Source organism: Tachysurus fulvidraco, chromosome 1 (assembly GCF_022655615.1).
Source record: "Tachysurus fulvidraco isolate hzauxx_2018 chromosome 1, HZAU_PFXX_2.0, whole genome shotgun sequence".
Lineage (NCBI taxonomy): Eukaryota > Metazoa > Chordata > Actinopteri > Siluriformes > Bagridae > Tachysurus > Tachysurus fulvidraco.
In genome coordinates this window covers 14,782,181-14,798,375 of record NC_062518.1, presented here as the reverse complement: position 1 = coordinate 14,798,375, position 16,195 = coordinate 14,782,181, and the positions used below count along the sequence as shown (strand labels likewise).

At 40.3% G+C, this 16,195-nt stretch overlaps 4 protein-coding genes across 10 annotated transcripts in view; 1 reads left to right on the top strand and 3 right to left on the bottom strand.

The window, feature by feature from the left end:
• Positions 1 to 3,185: 3,185 nt before the first annotated feature.
• On the bottom strand, positions 3,186 to 7,342 carry wdr83 (WD repeat domain containing 83). 2 transcript variants are annotated; one of them, XM_047812579.1, is made up of 11 exons: positions 7,165 to 7,342; positions 6,892 to 7,051; positions 6,126 to 6,246; positions 5,910 to 6,015; positions 5,768 to 5,816; positions 5,569 to 5,695; positions 5,273 to 5,340; positions 5,085 to 5,193; positions 4,802 to 4,916; positions 4,494 to 4,646; positions 3,186 to 3,802 (listed from the first exon to the last, which is right to left on the bottom strand). In XM_047812579.1, the coding sequence occupies exons 2-10, from the start codon at positions 6,992 to 6,994 to the stop codon at positions 4,500 to 4,502; spliced, it is 945 nt and encodes a 314-aa protein (XP_047668535.1). In that variant the 5' UTR covers positions 6,995 to 7,051; positions 7,165 to 7,342; the 3' UTR covers positions 3,186 to 3,802; positions 4,494 to 4,499. The 2 variants fall into 2 exon arrangements, with proteins under 2 accessions (XP_047668535.1, XP_027024406.2); XM_027168605.2 differs by having other exon boundaries at positions 6,892 to 7,341.
• A 620-nt stretch (positions 7,343 to 7,962) lies between these two features.
• Positions 7,963 to 10,396, bottom strand: sde2 (SDE2 telomere maintenance homolog (S. pombe)). The gene is made up of 7 exons (XM_027168589.2): positions 10,219 to 10,396; positions 9,823 to 9,940; positions 9,631 to 9,742; positions 9,352 to 9,521; positions 9,095 to 9,200; positions 8,587 to 8,977; positions 7,963 to 8,489 (listed from the first exon to the last, which is right to left on the bottom strand). Exons 1-7 carry the CDS (start codon positions 10,372 to 10,374, stop codon positions 8,271 to 8,273), a joined length of 1,272 nt encoding a protein of 423 aa, XP_027024390.2. The 5' UTR covers positions 10,375 to 10,396; the 3' UTR covers positions 7,963 to 8,270.
• Positions 10,397 to 11,522: 1,126 nt separating this feature from the next.
• mrps28 (mitochondrial ribosomal protein S28) lies at positions 11,523 to 12,789 on the top strand. Its single transcript, XM_027168618.2, has 2 exons — positions 11,523 to 11,779; positions 12,332 to 12,789. The coding sequence occupies exons 1-2, from the start codon at positions 11,573 to 11,575 to the stop codon at positions 12,692 to 12,694; spliced, it is 570 nt and encodes a 189-aa protein (XP_027024419.2). The 5' UTR covers positions 11,523 to 11,572; the 3' UTR covers positions 12,695 to 12,789.
• Positions 12,790 to 13,195: 406 nt separating this feature from the next.
• Positions 13,196 to 16,195, bottom strand: part of LOC113657080 (calpain-1 catalytic subunit-like) — a 25,524-nt gene continuing 22,524 nt past the window's right edge. For all 6 annotated transcript variants that reach the window (XM_047812416.1, XM_047812413.1, XM_047812418.1 and 3 more), the window contains 6 exons: positions 15,531 to 15,595; positions 15,034 to 15,102; positions 14,831 to 14,909; positions 14,579 to 14,692; positions 14,346 to 14,404; positions 13,196 to 13,951 (listed from right to left, as the gene is read on the bottom strand). In XM_047812416.1, coding sequence (XP_047668372.1) covers positions 13,925 to 13,951; positions 14,346 to 14,404; positions 14,579 to 14,692; positions 14,831 to 14,909; positions 15,034 to 15,102; positions 15,531 to 15,595 — 413 coding nt within the window. In that variant the 3' untranslated portion in view covers positions 13,196 to 13,924. The remainder of the gene's footprint in view (positions 13,952 to 14,345; positions 14,405 to 14,578; positions 14,693 to 14,830; positions 14,910 to 15,033; positions 15,103 to 15,530; positions 15,596 to 16,195) is intronic.

The window sequence follows — 16,195 nt, the reverse complement described above, 5'->3', positions numbered from 1 at the left end:
AATTCCCCAGGTCTCAATCTGACCAAGGATCTGTAGTCCAATCCACGGTGGCCCTGTGTCGTACCAGTCAGAGCTTAAGGAATCTGCAGCTAATGCCTTGGTGCCAGATACCACCGCACACCTTCGGAGATCTTGTGGAGTCCGTGCCTAAATGGATCAAAGCTGTTTTGGCAAAACGGTGAACCCGCACAATATTATGCAGGTATTCTTCATTTTCTGTCTGGTATTTGTATGCAATGCAAGGCACAATAGGGTCTCTGACCATTTAGTCGATTTTTTTCTCCATATCATTGTTAAAATTTAATCACAATGCTGTTTGATACCAACAGAACTAGTGTGAAGTCGGCATACTGTAGTGGATATGTATTGTTTGGAAGAAGTCTGCTTTACTTATGCCTCATAAACAGCAACATCTAGTCATTAAGCTTTCCAGAGCAACTCATTCATTCACACAGTTTTTTTTTTTTTGCATGCATCTAGTCATTAACACCTGCTTCATCAAAACAGTTGAACTCACGGATTTGAGTTTTTTTTTTTTTTACAGATATTTTAGGATACAGACTGCATCTACTTGTAGCACACAAATAAACTCCTACAGAACAGAGACTCTGACAGCTACCATTTCGTGCGGTAGTCCAGAAAAATCAGCATGCAGGTTAACCATTGGATAGCTCTGGGCCAACATCAGGACAACAGCAGTGGAAAGTAGAAGTTCTGAATCTAATCCTTTGCATGATGGATGGCTTTTCGTGGTGTTGCATTATGCTTGGAAGCTTCCTTCTTATGCTCAGGTTTTTTTTTTCGTCTTCAGATGTGGGTGAAGTCACTAGAAAGAAGTTTGCATTGGTCCAGTATCTCTGTGTGTATATAAATACCTGAGGCAAGTCCTGAAGCCTACAGAATGAAGATCCCAGACTAAATTTAGCCCCTGACTCAAGATTTTATTTTATTACACAACTATCAAATCTATTTTTAAGGAAAAGCCAAATTACAGCTGCTATAAAATAAATGCAACCAGGAACCAACTTATTGAATTTATATGAAACCTTGTCTGTATGGTAAAAGGCATGTTGGAGAGCCGGCAAATACGGTAGGAGAAAAAAGTCCTCTGGTCTGATGAGACCAAAAGATTTTGGTAGAAAACACAATTGGCCCAACGCTGCTGTTCAGCATGAGGTTACGATCCACACATTGATTCGTGGTGATGGATGATGGAGGAATCATGGCATCTTGATTGCTTTATGGTTATGGCAGATATTTTCCATAAAGGAATGAGGCGAGGAGTTGTTCTACGGCTAGTCGCAGTAAAGTGACATCATCGGACATGGAAACCCGAAACTAGATTCAGATTAAATTCCAAGAAAGCCTGATAACAAGCTCATCAGTCACCATGTTTCCTTGGCTTCTGCCACATAACAAAATGAAAATACTGGAGCAAGACGGTAATGCATGTTTGTGCACTTAAGTTGAAACATCTTTACCACTGACCAAAAGATCGGTTAGGTGTAAAGTGCCCGAGGTCATCAGTCACGAGTTATCGCATAAATGAAAGGCAGCAGGATAAGAACACGAAAAATGGCCGACAGCTTGCCCCTGAGCATAACCTTATAAAGCACAAGGAACATATGACCGTGCTGCAATCCTTCTGCCAGTCAGACACATTCCACAATTCCTTCGGCATTAGTCTCCTCAGAGCTACTTTAGGAATGTTGCAAGTAGGGGGAAAAGGCACATTTCTGATAAAATCCCTAAATTTATGTTCGGATTTCAGAAGTCAGTCGTCGTTCTCGGAATGTTTCCAGGAAGGTATCTAGCCATGGTCTGCTGTGTTCTTTTTTAATTATTATCCTTCCGTCTGTCTGGTCTTCATGGATTTAACCAGTTTACTTCCTCATCTGCAACCTTTGATCAGCAGGTCACGTGTGCTCGACCGAGCGCTGGTCCCGAATATGAACCGTCCCGCTCAGATCAAGCGCTGGCGTGTGATTGGCTGACGGATTAAGATCGCAGACACCTTGTCCTGCTCTTCTGCAAACAGCTTTATGTGATTTAGCTTCAAAACGCTTTAAATGATTTACTCTCGCCTCCCATGTGCTCGGGGCATCGGAAAAACACCTGCAAATCGATATTTCGGTATATATATATTTTTTTAAAGTTCAGAGTTGTCCCGAGCACAGGTGAGAAGGGGTGGGGCTAAGCCGAGCCCCCATCTTCCTGAGACAAGCATATATGAAGCAGGCTCTGATACACATCAGCATCCTCAAATTTTCCAACCTGAGCACGACGCAGAGGAGAGATTTGGAGGACGGGAAAGAGAAAGAGAAAAAGAAGAAAAGAAAGATGTGTTCTCTTCTGAAGCTTACCATGCTGATGTTCTGCTTTCAAGTAGGAGAGGGACACCGGCTGCACACGCTATTAGGTAAGTCTAATAAAAAAGGTCGTGACCTTCTGAAGGAAACGGAGAAAAAAATTTTTTTACCCAAAATAAATTCGAATTTAGTAGCACGCACACATTCTAAAGTAAGACTAAATTTTAGAATTCCATTTTTTCTGGTTTGATTTCTAGAATTTGTACGTATGTATTTTTATAGAAGTGCTTGTCTTTGATTCGAACAGAAAACTGTAACTCACTTGTAAATAAATTGAATGAAATGCTACAGTGAAACTTTATTTACAGCAGTGATCATAGACTTACATTTTATTCTTCCAACACCTACATAACTAACACACTTTACTCCCATTATTTTGTTTTAGTTAGTTTGCGCTTATAAAAAGTATGCACACTTGTGTATAGAAATATATTTAGTATCCTGTAATGGATTGTAACAGATGACCAGAGCTTAGATTGTCTATAGACTGTAAAATCTTAATGGTTCTACATTTGTCGATGCCAGATATCCAAGAACAAACCGCTTACTCTGGATCGGGCCTCCCAGATGAGACAAGGAGAGAAGGAAGAGAAGGAGAAGGAGAGCAGCAGGACGGATCGGGGAGACGCTGGGGAGGAAGTGCACTGCGTTCACGCCGCAGCTCAGAGGACCCGTGTAGACTGCATTCGATTCTACTACAGGTTCGTGATGTCACATACATATCTGATATCGCATCTTTATCAAGTGTTTCACACCGTACAATGATGACCCAGTCCGAGAAATATCACCGTTCAGCCATTTAAAAACAGGTAAAGCTGAGGGAGGAGAAATTTATTCCGAAATCTTTTTACAGAAGTCTTGTTGCAAATCATTTATATAACAAAAAGTCCCTTATCACCAAGTTTTGTTCTCTCAAAGATTTACTTGTATCCTGAAAGACTAAAAACACCAAAACTGTACTAACAGCCAAAGTCCGAGGAGCATTAGAGCTAAAAACAGATTGATGTCTGGTTTCGTTTTAGTCAGCGACGTCGTGATCTGTGATCTGAGCAGCAGGAAATGACGATAATACATTTTAATTGATGAAGTCAGCAGTGAGCTTCTGTTCACTGGTACACTGTGACATTAATGCACATGTTTACAGATCCCTGAATACACACGTTCGTGTTACAGGTACGAGACCTTGGACTCGGTTACGACTCGGATGAAACGGTGTTGTTTAAATACTGCAGTGGCGTTTGCCCGCGTGTGCCGTCCAACCACGACCTCACCCTCACCAATCTGCGCTTGAGCGGCGCTCTGCCCCCCACCGAGCCCTGGAATCCCATGCCATGCTGCCGCCCCATTCGCCACGAGGACATGGCCTTCCTCGACAACACACACCGCTGGCACAAAGTCGAGAAGCTCTCCGCCTCTGCCTGCTCCTGCGTCGGCTGAAGGAAAAAAAAAACCAAAAAATGAACATAAACATATCTACCATATTTGGTAGCGAGAGAGAGAGAAAAAAATCGCTCAGGCTGTAAATAAGATCAGTGTTTAAATACAGCAGGTAACATAATGCGGACCTCGTATCCAAACACGCCACGTGTCAAACGTGCCTCTTGCTTTCACTTGATACTGATGCGGCTTCTTTCGCTAGTGATGCTGAAAGGTTCGGCTTTAGCTTGCGACGACAGTAAGACGCGGCTGAAGGATTGCGTGGTTCGGCCAAATTAGAGGTTGAAAGCAAACTAATGATATATTTATGTGATGTAAATTATTTATTTATTGTTCTTGTTTTTTTTAAAGAAAGTCTTTTTATATTTATTGTAAGTCTTTGTTGTTCCTCTCTGCTGTGTACAATGTGTACAGATCCAATAAAGATGTTACATGGTTTTACAGTTGTCTTGATTACATACATAAAAAACAGTTTATAATGTTTGTGTAAATGATGAATGATAAAGTCTTTATTATCTCATCATTGTCAAAATATAGTATTTCAATAGTTTACACATTTTCAAATAATGTATTGCTTTATTAAGTTATAATTATTACTCGATAATATATCATTTCATAATAATCTTCTTTTTAATGCACCGTTTATTTTTCGCGAGTGAAACACATCCAGTTTGTGTAAAATCTCACCGTGCCTCACTCCGCAGTGTCCGCTTCCTCTGGCTCTGCCCCCCAGACCTGGACACGCCCCTCCATGGCTGTCAGCAAGCGAGGCTCTGTGGGGTGAAAGCTCAGCGACTGGACCACGGCTTTCCCCACAGGCAGCTTCAGCGTTAATGAGCCCTAATAAACAGACGTGTGTTCAGTTACAGTGATCGATCGCTTTATTGATCCTAGAGAGAAAGTTAAACATTTTTGTTGACATGTTGGTGGTGCGTTAGAGTTATTGTGTGTGTGTGTGTGTGTGTGTGTGTGGTGTTTAATGTCCCTCCACACACCTCCACCAGGTCCCAGCAGTACACATGACCGTCCTCAGAGCAGCTCAGCACATGAGTGTCTTTCTCAGACAGACAGCAGTCCAACTTGTATTCTTTATTCTTGTGTCCTGTATATCTGTGGAAAACACAACACACACAACACCTTGTCTCGAATCCCAAAAACACTATTGTACCTAATACACTCACAGCAAAGTGACCAGTAAGTGCAGCTACAACATTAGTGCATATTAAGCTAGACTTGTTCTCATTGTGTGTGTGTGTGTGTATGTGTTTTACGACTCACTCTCCCAGCAGCTCTCCGGTGCTCTTGTCTAACAGTCGCACACTGGCATCAAGACTGGAGCTCAGGGTGCACTGACCATCCTGACTGTAACACACACACGTGATCGGACCTAGACAACACACGCGGACAAAAATAAGGGACTTTCCCAGAGACTTTCCCTAAACCCACTAAATATTTCTAACACTCACTGCCGACGTAGTCAACGTGCAGTTGGCCCATCCGCAGATCGTAGCGCCTCACTCTGCCGTCCACAGAACTGACACACAGACACACACACACACACACACACACACCGCATTTTGATTAGCTCAACACACCTATCACCTATGCAACTGTCAATCATTCAAGACTCACATCCCCATGCTCATCTGCCAGTTTATGATCAAAGAGCAGGCATCTGCTTGTTACGCGTACACCAGTGTTTACATAAACGTCTGCTGTTGTTACTATAGAAACGCATTCGAATGTAGAGTTTGGTTCTTACCCAGTCAACAATTCATGCTCAACCACTTTCAGGCTGCTGATGCCGTCTCGTGCCTCGTCCAGAATCTGAATCGGTTCCATCTTTCTGGATCGAGTGTCCCAGCAACGCACTGTGCCATCTATAGAACCTGAAACGCGTGGAGTCTTCATTAATATGAACTATGTGGGCAAAAGCATCCACTCCAGCTAACCAGACTCACCTGAGAGCATTACAGTGGCCTCTTCGTTGAATCGGATGCAGTTCACCCTCTACAGAAAAAAGAGAAGTAGGTAATCAAATAATATTTAGTGCATCAGTGTGCAGTTTTGGATGTAGCCAGACAAACATCACACAGCTTGTACCCCGGCGTGGCCGCGAAGTTTACGAGTGACCTGCCCAGTCCCCACGTCCCAAAGGACCACCGTCTTGTCTGCACTGCACGAACACAGCTGACTGTTATCATAAGAGCTGTGAAGATATAGACAGGAAGGAACAAACGAAAGCTTTATTACGTACTGAGTTAAGAGTAATCTTCAGTACAGGTCTGCTCATGTCACAAACACACTAAACATTCTCACCCGTCTGCGTCCAGCACCTCGTAGCCGTGACCGCTGTACATCTTCAGCAAGACTCCTCGGCTCACACTCCACAACTTCAGGCTTTTATCGCTGCCGCATGTCAACATGTAATTCCCATCAGCTGGAAAACATCATTTTCACTTTTTATTAGGACAGAAAGCGCTGAAAAACACATTACTGTTCTCGTTAATTAGGTTCATGACAGATTACATAGTTAATCCTTTAGGTGTTCGCAAAACACATTAGCAGAAAACACTGCACGTTTTTATCTATGGACTTTTTAACCACAAAAAACAAAAAAAGGCTTTTATTAAAAGAGTTTTCTCAGTGTTTATTCTTTCTCATGCCAGGTGACAAACAACAAGAAAGAAATAAACATTTTAAGTATTTTAAGGCAAATAAAATTGTTTGCCTACAATAATGAATAATAATAATAAATTATTATTATTATAATAAAAAAACAGAATTTAATTAAAAAATGAGAAACTTCATAAAACTTTAGAGAATTTTTTTCTACTAAATGTAAAAAAAAAATGTATTTATATTTTTGACCAAATATAAAAATACAAATTTTACATTTTATAGGGAAAAAAACTTTAATACTTTAATAAGTTTTAATTTATTTACTTTTTATTAAATTCCGGTTTTTATTTCAGGTACATTTAAAAGGAACGTAAAAGATAAATCGGAGTCCCTAATAACTATAATCATAACAATTTCCAAGTTAAATTGATTTAATTCTATTTTATTTTTTTAAGTTATTTACCGTTAAAGCGAACCGCTCTGACGGCGCCTTGTTGACACTCTACAGTCCGGAGAAGGTGCTGCGGGAGGCGGTCATGCTGCGGTCGAGGCTCCGGGAACGCCATCACTGTTAGCCTCTCTCTGCTTTAGCTTAGCTTTTAGCTTAGCTTAGCCGTGCTAAGCTACATTAAACATGGAGAAACCGGAAATGCGCTTTTACTCAAAACAACATTTTCACACAACTTCGCTTACAGACAATAAGTTTGTACAGTAACACAAAACCTTAAAAACATACAAAGCTACTAAAAGCTTAATAAGTTCAGTTCTCCCAGTCAGGCAGCTGCAACCGGCAGGTTTTAATGCTTCCTTTAATGCGTCCTAAATCAAGCACTATCACACTTCATTGTGCGCCTAATTACTAGTGCGCCTGTGATGTACTCCGTGCACTACTTAGTACAAAAGAGTGCAGATTGAGACGCAGCCTCTGATTCCTTTTACTACATCACCGGAGTAGATAAATTAACCTTCGTGTACATTAGCGCCCCTGCTGGCATGGAGTCTGCGTGTCTGTTTTGTAGCGTCATTTTCAAGTCATGATTTTCAGATTTTTTTTTTTTAATAGAAAAACAAAAAAGATTAATTGTACACTTTCACACTAAATATAATAACGTCAGGGTTCTTTTGCAGATTTTAGTTTAGCAAAATAAACATACAATAAAAAATAAATATCACTTTACAAGATTTCATTAAAATATTAATATTTTGAAAGTCATTCACTGTGGATTTGTTAACAAGCAATAGTATTAATTTAAATGAACTGTTTCCAGATGCTTTTAGCATGTAGCATAACTAACGTATCTAGTTTTGCTAGTTTAACACACTGATTATATATTTTTTTATCAAGTATTTGATTATTTCAGGACACACATGTTGCACTTCACTTTCACACCAGTTGCTTCAGACACTTATCTATGTTAACAATTACATTGTAGCTGTACTGCCAAATCTAAAGAGCAAAATTTGAGCAAACATTATAAGACGTTTGAGAATCAGAAAAAAAAAAAAAACGCTTTCTGTAATTTTTACTCATAGAGACGTTACATACAAGTGTATTTTAATAAGGCAAATCAAGAGTACATTAACAAAAATAAACCAAATCCATAGGCAAAAACCCCCCCACAAGAACCACTCGTTATTTTATTTCTCTTTAATGTTAAAATGATTCTCTTCTGTACGAATTTCAAAGTAAATTCTTCGAACACTCTTAAAGGCACCCAACAACAGTCAAAAGTCTAGAAGTCTCCTTTCCGTTCTGCTTTAATGTGAACAAGGAAATGAGTTATATTTAAGCTGAATATAAACTTATAAAAGGAGATTATGTATATTTAAAAAAGGTCCTGCTTATTTTTTCTTGCCCTTGCTTGGTTTGGCTAAGAGCGCAGTGTCAATCTGATCAGCACTCAGTCCTCTGATGGAGTAGAGGCGGGCAGCGCGCTCTTGCAGCGTCCCTCCACACTTCATCCCTCGCTTCATCAGCTCAGTCTTCAACCGGTCCAAACCCAGAGCTTCCAGCTCCTCCACCATGCTCACAGACATCAGGTCTAACGCTGTCTCTGTGTCCTGATACAGATATGAGTTATGAGATATGCCCTAAAAGGAGTACTGTAGTAAATGTGATTTAAATTTTTTTATGAAAAAGAAACATTTCACTGCTCACCTCTGGCTGAACTGGCTGTGTGTCTTTTGTCTCGACAATTACGTCCTTCTCAGCTTCCTGTTGAACGCTGATAGTCTGTTTGTTCTCTTCATTTTCACTGTGCTCCAGTTTTCCAGGTTCCTCTTTTTCTTCTGTTTTCGCCTGGCTGGGAGACGGAGAGCAGGGAGCAGAGGCGGCGTTGGAACTGCTGTCACTGCTGCTGCTGCTGCTGGGTCGGTCCTGAAACTTGAATTTCTCCTGTTCCCTGGTTGCTGTTATTGGTACTGCAGCTGGCTGAGAGCTGCAGGAGGGACCATCCCCAGAAGAAGCGGAAGATGAAGAAGCTTCATATACGCTCTCATCGCTCTCTCCATCTGAGCAGTCCACGTCCTCAAGGTCCTCGAGGCCAGTCCTGGGGAGATCAGGATTGTCAATAACTGTTCCATAATATGGAGCATTTAAATGTCTAGCTACAATTTTCATTACAAATATCCCTCCCCCAGAGAATGGTGGCTGTTGGATTTCTCACCAAAAGCATTTCTTTTTTGAAGATGTGTTGCTGTCTTTTGTAGCCGGGCGTTTGCGTTGCGGCTTTTCGTCTACCTGGACCATGCCGCTGGATGAAGCCTGCATGCCTAGATGGAGGAAAAAAATCAAAGTCCAACACACAATTTCTGGCCCAAGAAAAAAGCTCAGCTAGAACAGGCAACAACGAAGGCAGAGAAGAACTAGCAGACAAGCAATAATCAACAATCTACAGCCATTCATATTTAATGAATAATTAACCTTTGAGCACGGAGTCCTCCAGCCTTTCAGAGAGGTCGTGACACTGCTGCTCGTACTTTTTGTCAGTGAAATGGTGTTTGGGCTCAGCCAGCTTGCGTTGAATCCTCTCCAGACGCCGCTGCTCCTTCTCCGCGTCACGGTCGGCCTGCTTCTTCAGCCACTCCGCCATCCTGCGCGCACACAAACACGTCAACCACATCAACACTCGTAACCATTAACGCACCAACAGTTTGTCGTCTTCACTGCACCCTTTCCCGCTTGCTTTTTTACAAATCTTACTCTTTTTCGTGATTGACATCTCGGAGTCTCCGCCCACTCAGATCTCTGCAGGCCTCCCGATTGGTGGTTTTCTCGATCTGCGCCCCAAGAGCTCGCAGCATGGAGCCGAAACCTGACGTCAATAGAAAACAGTTTGATGTACATCACGTTTACACAACAGCTAAATAAACATACAAATAAATAAATACGTACCTCCTTTGCCACCATATAAACGAGGCTCGATGCGATAAATCCCTCCAGCTTGCAGTCTTTCTTCACAATCCAATATTCGGCCATTGTTCTTCACGTAAAAATCCGCACAAAAAAGGCCCTAAAACAGGGAAATGTGTCACAGAATCAATAATAAACAAAAGTTTACAACAACACAGCGGTGTGATGACGCACCAAAACAAAAGAGATACAAATTCAGTATAAAAAAACAGGCAGTATATTAAAAGGAAAGACCCAATAATGATGTTTAATATGTATATAAGTTGTAAACACTGTTACTGTAACTTATATCATCAGCTCTACACCGTTAGCAAAACAATTAGCTTCCTACACAACAAACTATATATATAACTAATATACTAACAATATTTAACTCACCTCTCCGGGACTGAACAATCCTATCAGCTTACTGGCCGTCGACTCTTCGGGAACATAACAATTAATAAACCTTAAAGACGGAGAAACAACGAAAACCTCCATGTTTACAAAGTCGTCACGTTCCGTGTTCACACCGTCGCGTTTTAATGACGTCATGTACTAGAAATTACCGCGCATGCGCAATACACATATTTGGCAATAGATAGATAGATAGATAGATAGATAGATAGATAGATAGATAGATAGATAGATAGATAGATAGATAGATAGATAGATAGATAGATAGATAGATAAATTTAAAATAATAATAATAACTACAACTAATACTTTTTTTGAAGAGCTATGGCGTGTATTAAAAAAAAATACGCAATGACACTCCCAAACTGCGTTGTTTTTCTTATTTATTTATTTATTTATTTATTTATTTTTTTAAGTTCAACATAAATATTTACTCGATGTATTTTATTTCATATATATTTCATATTATATTATATTTTATATATATATTTTAAATATTTTATATTTTAAGAGTTTTTATTTTTTAAACAAAATAATTTTTTAAAGAGTTTTTATTTATTTATTATTGAAACACATGTAGATGTATAGTTTATTATTATTATTATTTACCTGAATAAATTCATTCCCATGTTTATTTTATTTATTTGCTCTCTTTATTTTGCTTGTTATTCGTTTACATTCTTGAATTCGTCAAGATTAACAAACGGAGGGATAAATGTAATTAATATAAAATTATAAAATAAAATAATAATATTTAAAATATAACAACAATAATAATTACATTTCCTTTTCCGCTGAGGATTTTTTAATTTTGTGCAGTTTGTTAAACTATGATTGTACTAATATTCTATATTGTTTGTAAAAATAAATAAATAAATAAAATCAGAGAAATCTGTTTATACCTTTTATTTTTTAACCTATTTAATTATGCCTGTTTAAACTGATTGTATGCCTTGATTTATACAGTTTACTTGCATTTGTAAATGCCATTATAGTTATATATTTTGTTCATTATTAAAAAAATAAAATAAAAAATAAATTAACAAATCGTCCTTTTTTTCTTTTTAGCAAATCGCGTTGTTAAACTATGGTTAAAGACAAATTAAGATCATTCTAATATATGATACATTTATAAAACCTTCTGCGTTCCTCTTAATGACATGATGCTAAGGCTTCAGCCCAAATAGAGCGTTTTTGCCAAGTGCACTAACTGTACATGAGCACTACACAGTACACAAGCCATAGATATATCTACACACAAGCCAGCAGACTGTGCGCCCTTTCTAGGGGACTCGGTGTCGAGGCCTCGGCGGATTGACAGCGGTTCTGTTTCAAAATGGCGGCTCTGTACAAGGTTGTGAGCAGCGCGAGACGCGGAGGAACGTGTTTACTAACGAAACGTGACGTTTTTCTAGGGAGAAAATGTTACAGCAGCGACGATAAAGACGTTTCTACGGGAGGAGTAGAAGAAGAGAAACAGAGAAGCGGCTTTGCTGCTGCTTACGAGCTTCATACCGAACTGAAACAGCAGCAGGACACTAAGGTCTGATGTCAGGACACTGATTAAACGTCACTGTAGTTCAGTGTTTACACACACACACACACACACACACACACACACACACACACACACACACACACACACACACACACACACACACAGGTCTTATTTTAAAGTCCATAAAACAGACGAGTTCCTGTTATCACTAGTCCAATAGCAGCTCTTTTTAACACTAGTTTCTTCATCATCCTCTCACTTTTCTGTCCAATTTAATATTCATTGTAATAAACATTCCTTGTCATGTTACTGAGAAACTCCTCAGTCCTGGAGACCCCTAAAAGTGTTATACTCTTAGTGTTATAAAGGTGTTAAATCCTGTAATGTAATGTGAGGTGAAATGTAACTGTACACAGATTAAAAAAAAAATACCTAGTATTCTTTGTAAACCACTGTGGTATGAAAGGAACTTTTATTTAGTAAGGAAATGGCTTATAATATTGTATTTTTAAAATATAATTATTATAAGAATATTATACAAATAGTGTTTTGGTACTTTTCATAGTTTGCTGAAAATGTTTGTTTTTATCCCCCCAGAGCTACAAGCTGCACAAGGTTTCTAAGAGCTCCTCAGATGATTCCCAGTCCTTTGCGTCGCTGCTGCGTCACTCGCCGTTGATCCAGATGGGTCCTGCTAAAGACAAAATCGTCATCGGTAAAGTTTTCCACGTGGTCCAGGATGACTTGTACATAGATTTCGGTGGCAAGTTCCACTGCGTGTGCAAGCGGCCCAAGGCAGACGGTGATAAATACCGGCGTGGCAGCGTCGTTCGCCTCAGGATGGAGGACCTCGAGCTGACCTCACGCTTCCTGGGTGCAAGCACCGACACCACGCTGCTGGAGGCCGACGCCACCCTCCTCGGACTGCTCGAGGGGAAGGAAGCCAAAGAGAAGCAGTAGCTTCGGACAGTGTCTACAAACCCTCAGACTGTTAAACTGTCGTTATTCTGTGAACAGCGATGAATAAATAAATTATATTCGGATTTTTGAACGTCTACATGTTTAACTTGGGGAAGTTTATTTCTTTCGTTTATATTAATACGGTTCTTTACACCTTACCGTTTCCAGAATAGAAACCCTCAGAGATTTGTTCAGCACTTCCTAACACTTTCGTGTTTACGTTCTCTGGCATCATTAATATAGTATTTGAAAGTTTTTGTTAATATCAACTTATCTATGAAAGGATTAAAATTATATATAAAATGTATATTAAAAAAAGGGTGGCGCTGTGTGATACGTGAGGAATAAAGGCGGCCATTTTTTTAAATTATCTGATGTACAGATCGGCGCTGCTAATTTCTTTTACCAGTTTATGTACAAACATGTTGAAAAATCAGTGCATGAGTAACGCAGTTTGCTACAACAGCCTGTGCTAAAATACATAAAAAACCCACACGTTTGTTTTTTTAAACCATAGAACTTTATTGTTAAGCAAGGTTATGAGAAAACGACCCAGAATGAAAAACTATAAAACAATCTTCATTAAGGCTAAAATGGCAAACTTAAATCTATTTGGTTTTTCGCTTGCAATATGGTTAGACACGCACACAGTGTAACGTTGTCAGATGTGTGCCGAGGTCAAGGTATGACCACTGTGCTATTTGAAGACGATTTGCTTTTAGCTTTAAATGGATCTCACATTGATCTTCTCAGTCTGGATAAACGGAATCGTTGGAGAGGATCATAACATGCATGCTGAACGTTATGACGTTGTGGTCTAACCGATTCCCGGCACACACCCAATCATATAGTGTTCCATGTATATGCACTGGATATGTAGTGGTCTACATCTAAAAAAAAAAAAAAGAAACTTTCCACAACTCTGACTAAGAGAAAATATATTCTAGGTTATCAAAGGTTATGAAATAAGACGAACGACATGCACTTAAGCGCAGTGCAGGATTAACTCGCTCTGAATACACATGCAGCTGTGAGTGTTTGTATGGAGTGCAACACAATAGTGTAATTGGATGTGGCTAAGAGGTTCATGTTGCATAGTCGTTAACATACTAAGGTATCTGAGGTGTGTATAGTTAGCAGTGAAGTGGTTAAGGCTGTTTTCTCGCCATCCTAGGATGATCGACGCTCTGAGACTGGTCTTCGTGGACGTCCGAATTTTCTTGGTGTAGCTTAGCCACACATGGTCAGGTACAGCCACTGTGTCCGAGACAGACAAGCGTTAATTCTTATACTCAAGTACTAACACCGTTATGTGATAAAGCTTCAGTAGAAATGCATTTGTGTCCCAGATAACATCCTGTGTTCTAAAACTGCACTCAACAGTCTAGTACTTAAAGTTTATCGTTGAGTTTAGCCCTGAAACCTTTCTCTTGTTCAGTGTTAGCACCTTGTAACCCCTCCTCTCTTCTGCTACTGAAGCAAAGTTAGAGGTGTTAAGCATCCGACACTACAGTAGGAGTGCGATCATGGTTCCTGTTGTGATCACACTACTCGCACTGTTAATATGCGATTCGGGACATGCCTAGTGAGTCATACTTTTTTCTATTTAAGTGTCAATTTACTCAGACACAAAGATCTAAAACAAACCCACCTCAGAGATGTTTAGCTCAGCAACCCCAGAGCCTTCTTTGTCCAGCTGCATAAAGGATCCTGTTTGGACAGAGGTATAGTAGGTGTAATAAATATTCACTGAGCGAAAGCTTCTAATACATCTCACTCACACCTTGGCGAAGTTATTCACGTCACCTGTCAGTGGTTTTAACATGGTAGATTTTGTACATCATCAGACACACACTACGTGATTAGAGCAGCTCGGCTACTTACTAAACATGGCCTCCAGTTTAACCAGGCAGCAGATGAAGTTATCAAAGTCAATGACGTTTTCGTCAGCGTAACGCGCCACCAGCACTTGGTTCAGCTTGTTGTTGAGCTTAAACCCTGAAGAAGCAGAAAAGATTTCAGGAAACATATCAACAGAGTTATGCAACAGAGAAACGTTGCGATTAGTGCGATTTATTTTTTACTACTCAAATCGTAATGCATTCTTTATCATCGTCAAGATGTCTGTGGCCTTACCGGCAGACTCCAAGGCCAAGCGCATCTCATACGAGCTCATGGTTCCTGATTTGTCCAGGTCAAATTCCCGGAATATTCCCTGCAGATATGGTGGAGAGAAACCAGAGATTGTAAGAACAACACCTCAGGTCTCACTTTTGCGTTTCGAGTTGTAGCTTAACAAACACTCTAGGATTATTGACCTCCTGCTCTCTGGCACTCACCAGCCACTTCCTGATCTTATTCCACAGGATCTGGAACTCCACCAGTCCCAGTCGAGCACTTCCGTCTTTCTGAGCGTCGTCTCAGTCAAGGTGCTTTGCCTTTATTTCAATGCATTGAAACATGTCGACTATCTGTGGCTACAGTGGGCACAGGTTCAACGTCCACTTTTGGTTTCTGAGATGCTTTTCTGCTCAACATGGTTATCAGGACTAGTTATTTGGAATACATTTTAATTACATGCATGCAAACGAGACGTCTAAAGTGATGTACGTGATCTAATGTATTACGCCATGTGGGAGGAACAAACTTTATTCAATTTGGAATCTTTGACCTGAGATAATTTATAAGAGAAGGCTGTGCGTGTAGGTCTGTGATCTAGGATTTATATTAAGACTTCATTGGGAAAGATAAATAGTAAGTTGTGAGGTTTATAAAGAAGCTAAAGGTTGTACATTTACACCCTTGATAAGTTCATTAATAAATGATTGTTGGATACATCCATGAGGGCCACCATCGCCCTGCACGACTCCATACTGAACCCGTCTGTCTTCAGATCCTGGTCTGAGGCGGGGAAAGAAAACAGCAGCATGTAAAGTCACTCATTCTCACTTATACACACACGCACACACACACACACACTCTCTCTCACACACACACACCCCTTTCTCTCATTCACACCCCCCCATCTCTAACTCACACCCCCCCTTTCTCTCACTCACACCCCCTTTTTCTCACACACACACCCCCCTTTCTCTCTCACACCCCCCCTTTCTCTCACTCACACCCCCCCTTTCTCTCACTCACACCCCCCTTTTTCTCACACACACAGAACCCCTTTCTCTCTCACACACACCTCTTTCTCTCACTCACACACCCCCTTTTTCTCACACACACACCTCTTTCTCTCACTCACACCCCCCTTTCTCTCACTCACACCCCCCCTTTTTCTCACACACACCCCTTTCTCTCACTCACACACCCCCTTTTTCTCACACAAACACACACACCCCTTTCTCTCTCACACACACCTCTTTCTCTCACTCACACACCCCCCTTTCTCTCTCACACACACCTCTTTATCTAACTCACACACCCCCCTTTTTCTCACAAACACCTTTCTCTCACTCACACACGCCCTTTCTCTCACTCACACACCCCCTT

Bases quoted from the DNA above. Each gene is read 5' to 3' on its own strand.
- mrps28 (XM_027168618.2), top strand. From the start codon at position 11,573: ATGGCGGCTCTGTACAAGGTTGTGAGCAGCGCGAGACGCGGAGGAACG. The intron at 11,780-12,331 runs GTCTGATGTCAG...TTATCCCCCCAG, and splicing joins AACAGCAGCAGGACACTAAG to AGCTACAAGCTGCACAAGGT.
- wdr83 (XM_047812579.1), bottom strand. From the start codon at position 6,994: ATGGCGTTCCCGGAGCCTCGACCGCAGCATGACCGCCTCCCGCAGCAC. The intron at 5,194-5,272 runs GTGAGTGTTAGA...TGTGTTGTCTAG, and splicing joins GCACGTTGACTACGTCGGCA to GTCCGATCACGTGTGTGTGT. The intron at 4,647-4,801 runs GTGTGTGGAGGG...TCTGTTTATTAG, and splicing joins ACTGCTGGGACCTGGTGGAG to GGCTCATTAACGCTGAAGCT.
- sde2 (XM_027168589.2), bottom strand. From the start codon at position 10,374: ATGACGTCATTAAAACGCGACGGTGTGAACACGGAACGTGACGACTTT. The intron at 9,941-10,218 runs GTGAGTTAAATA...TCCCTGTTTTAG, and splicing joins GATTGTTCAGTCCCGGAGAG to GGCCTTTTTTGTGCGGATTT. The intron at 9,522-9,630 runs GTAAGATTTGTA...GTGTGCGCGCAG, and splicing joins GATGTCAATCACGAAAAAGA to GATGGCGGAGTGGCTGAAGA.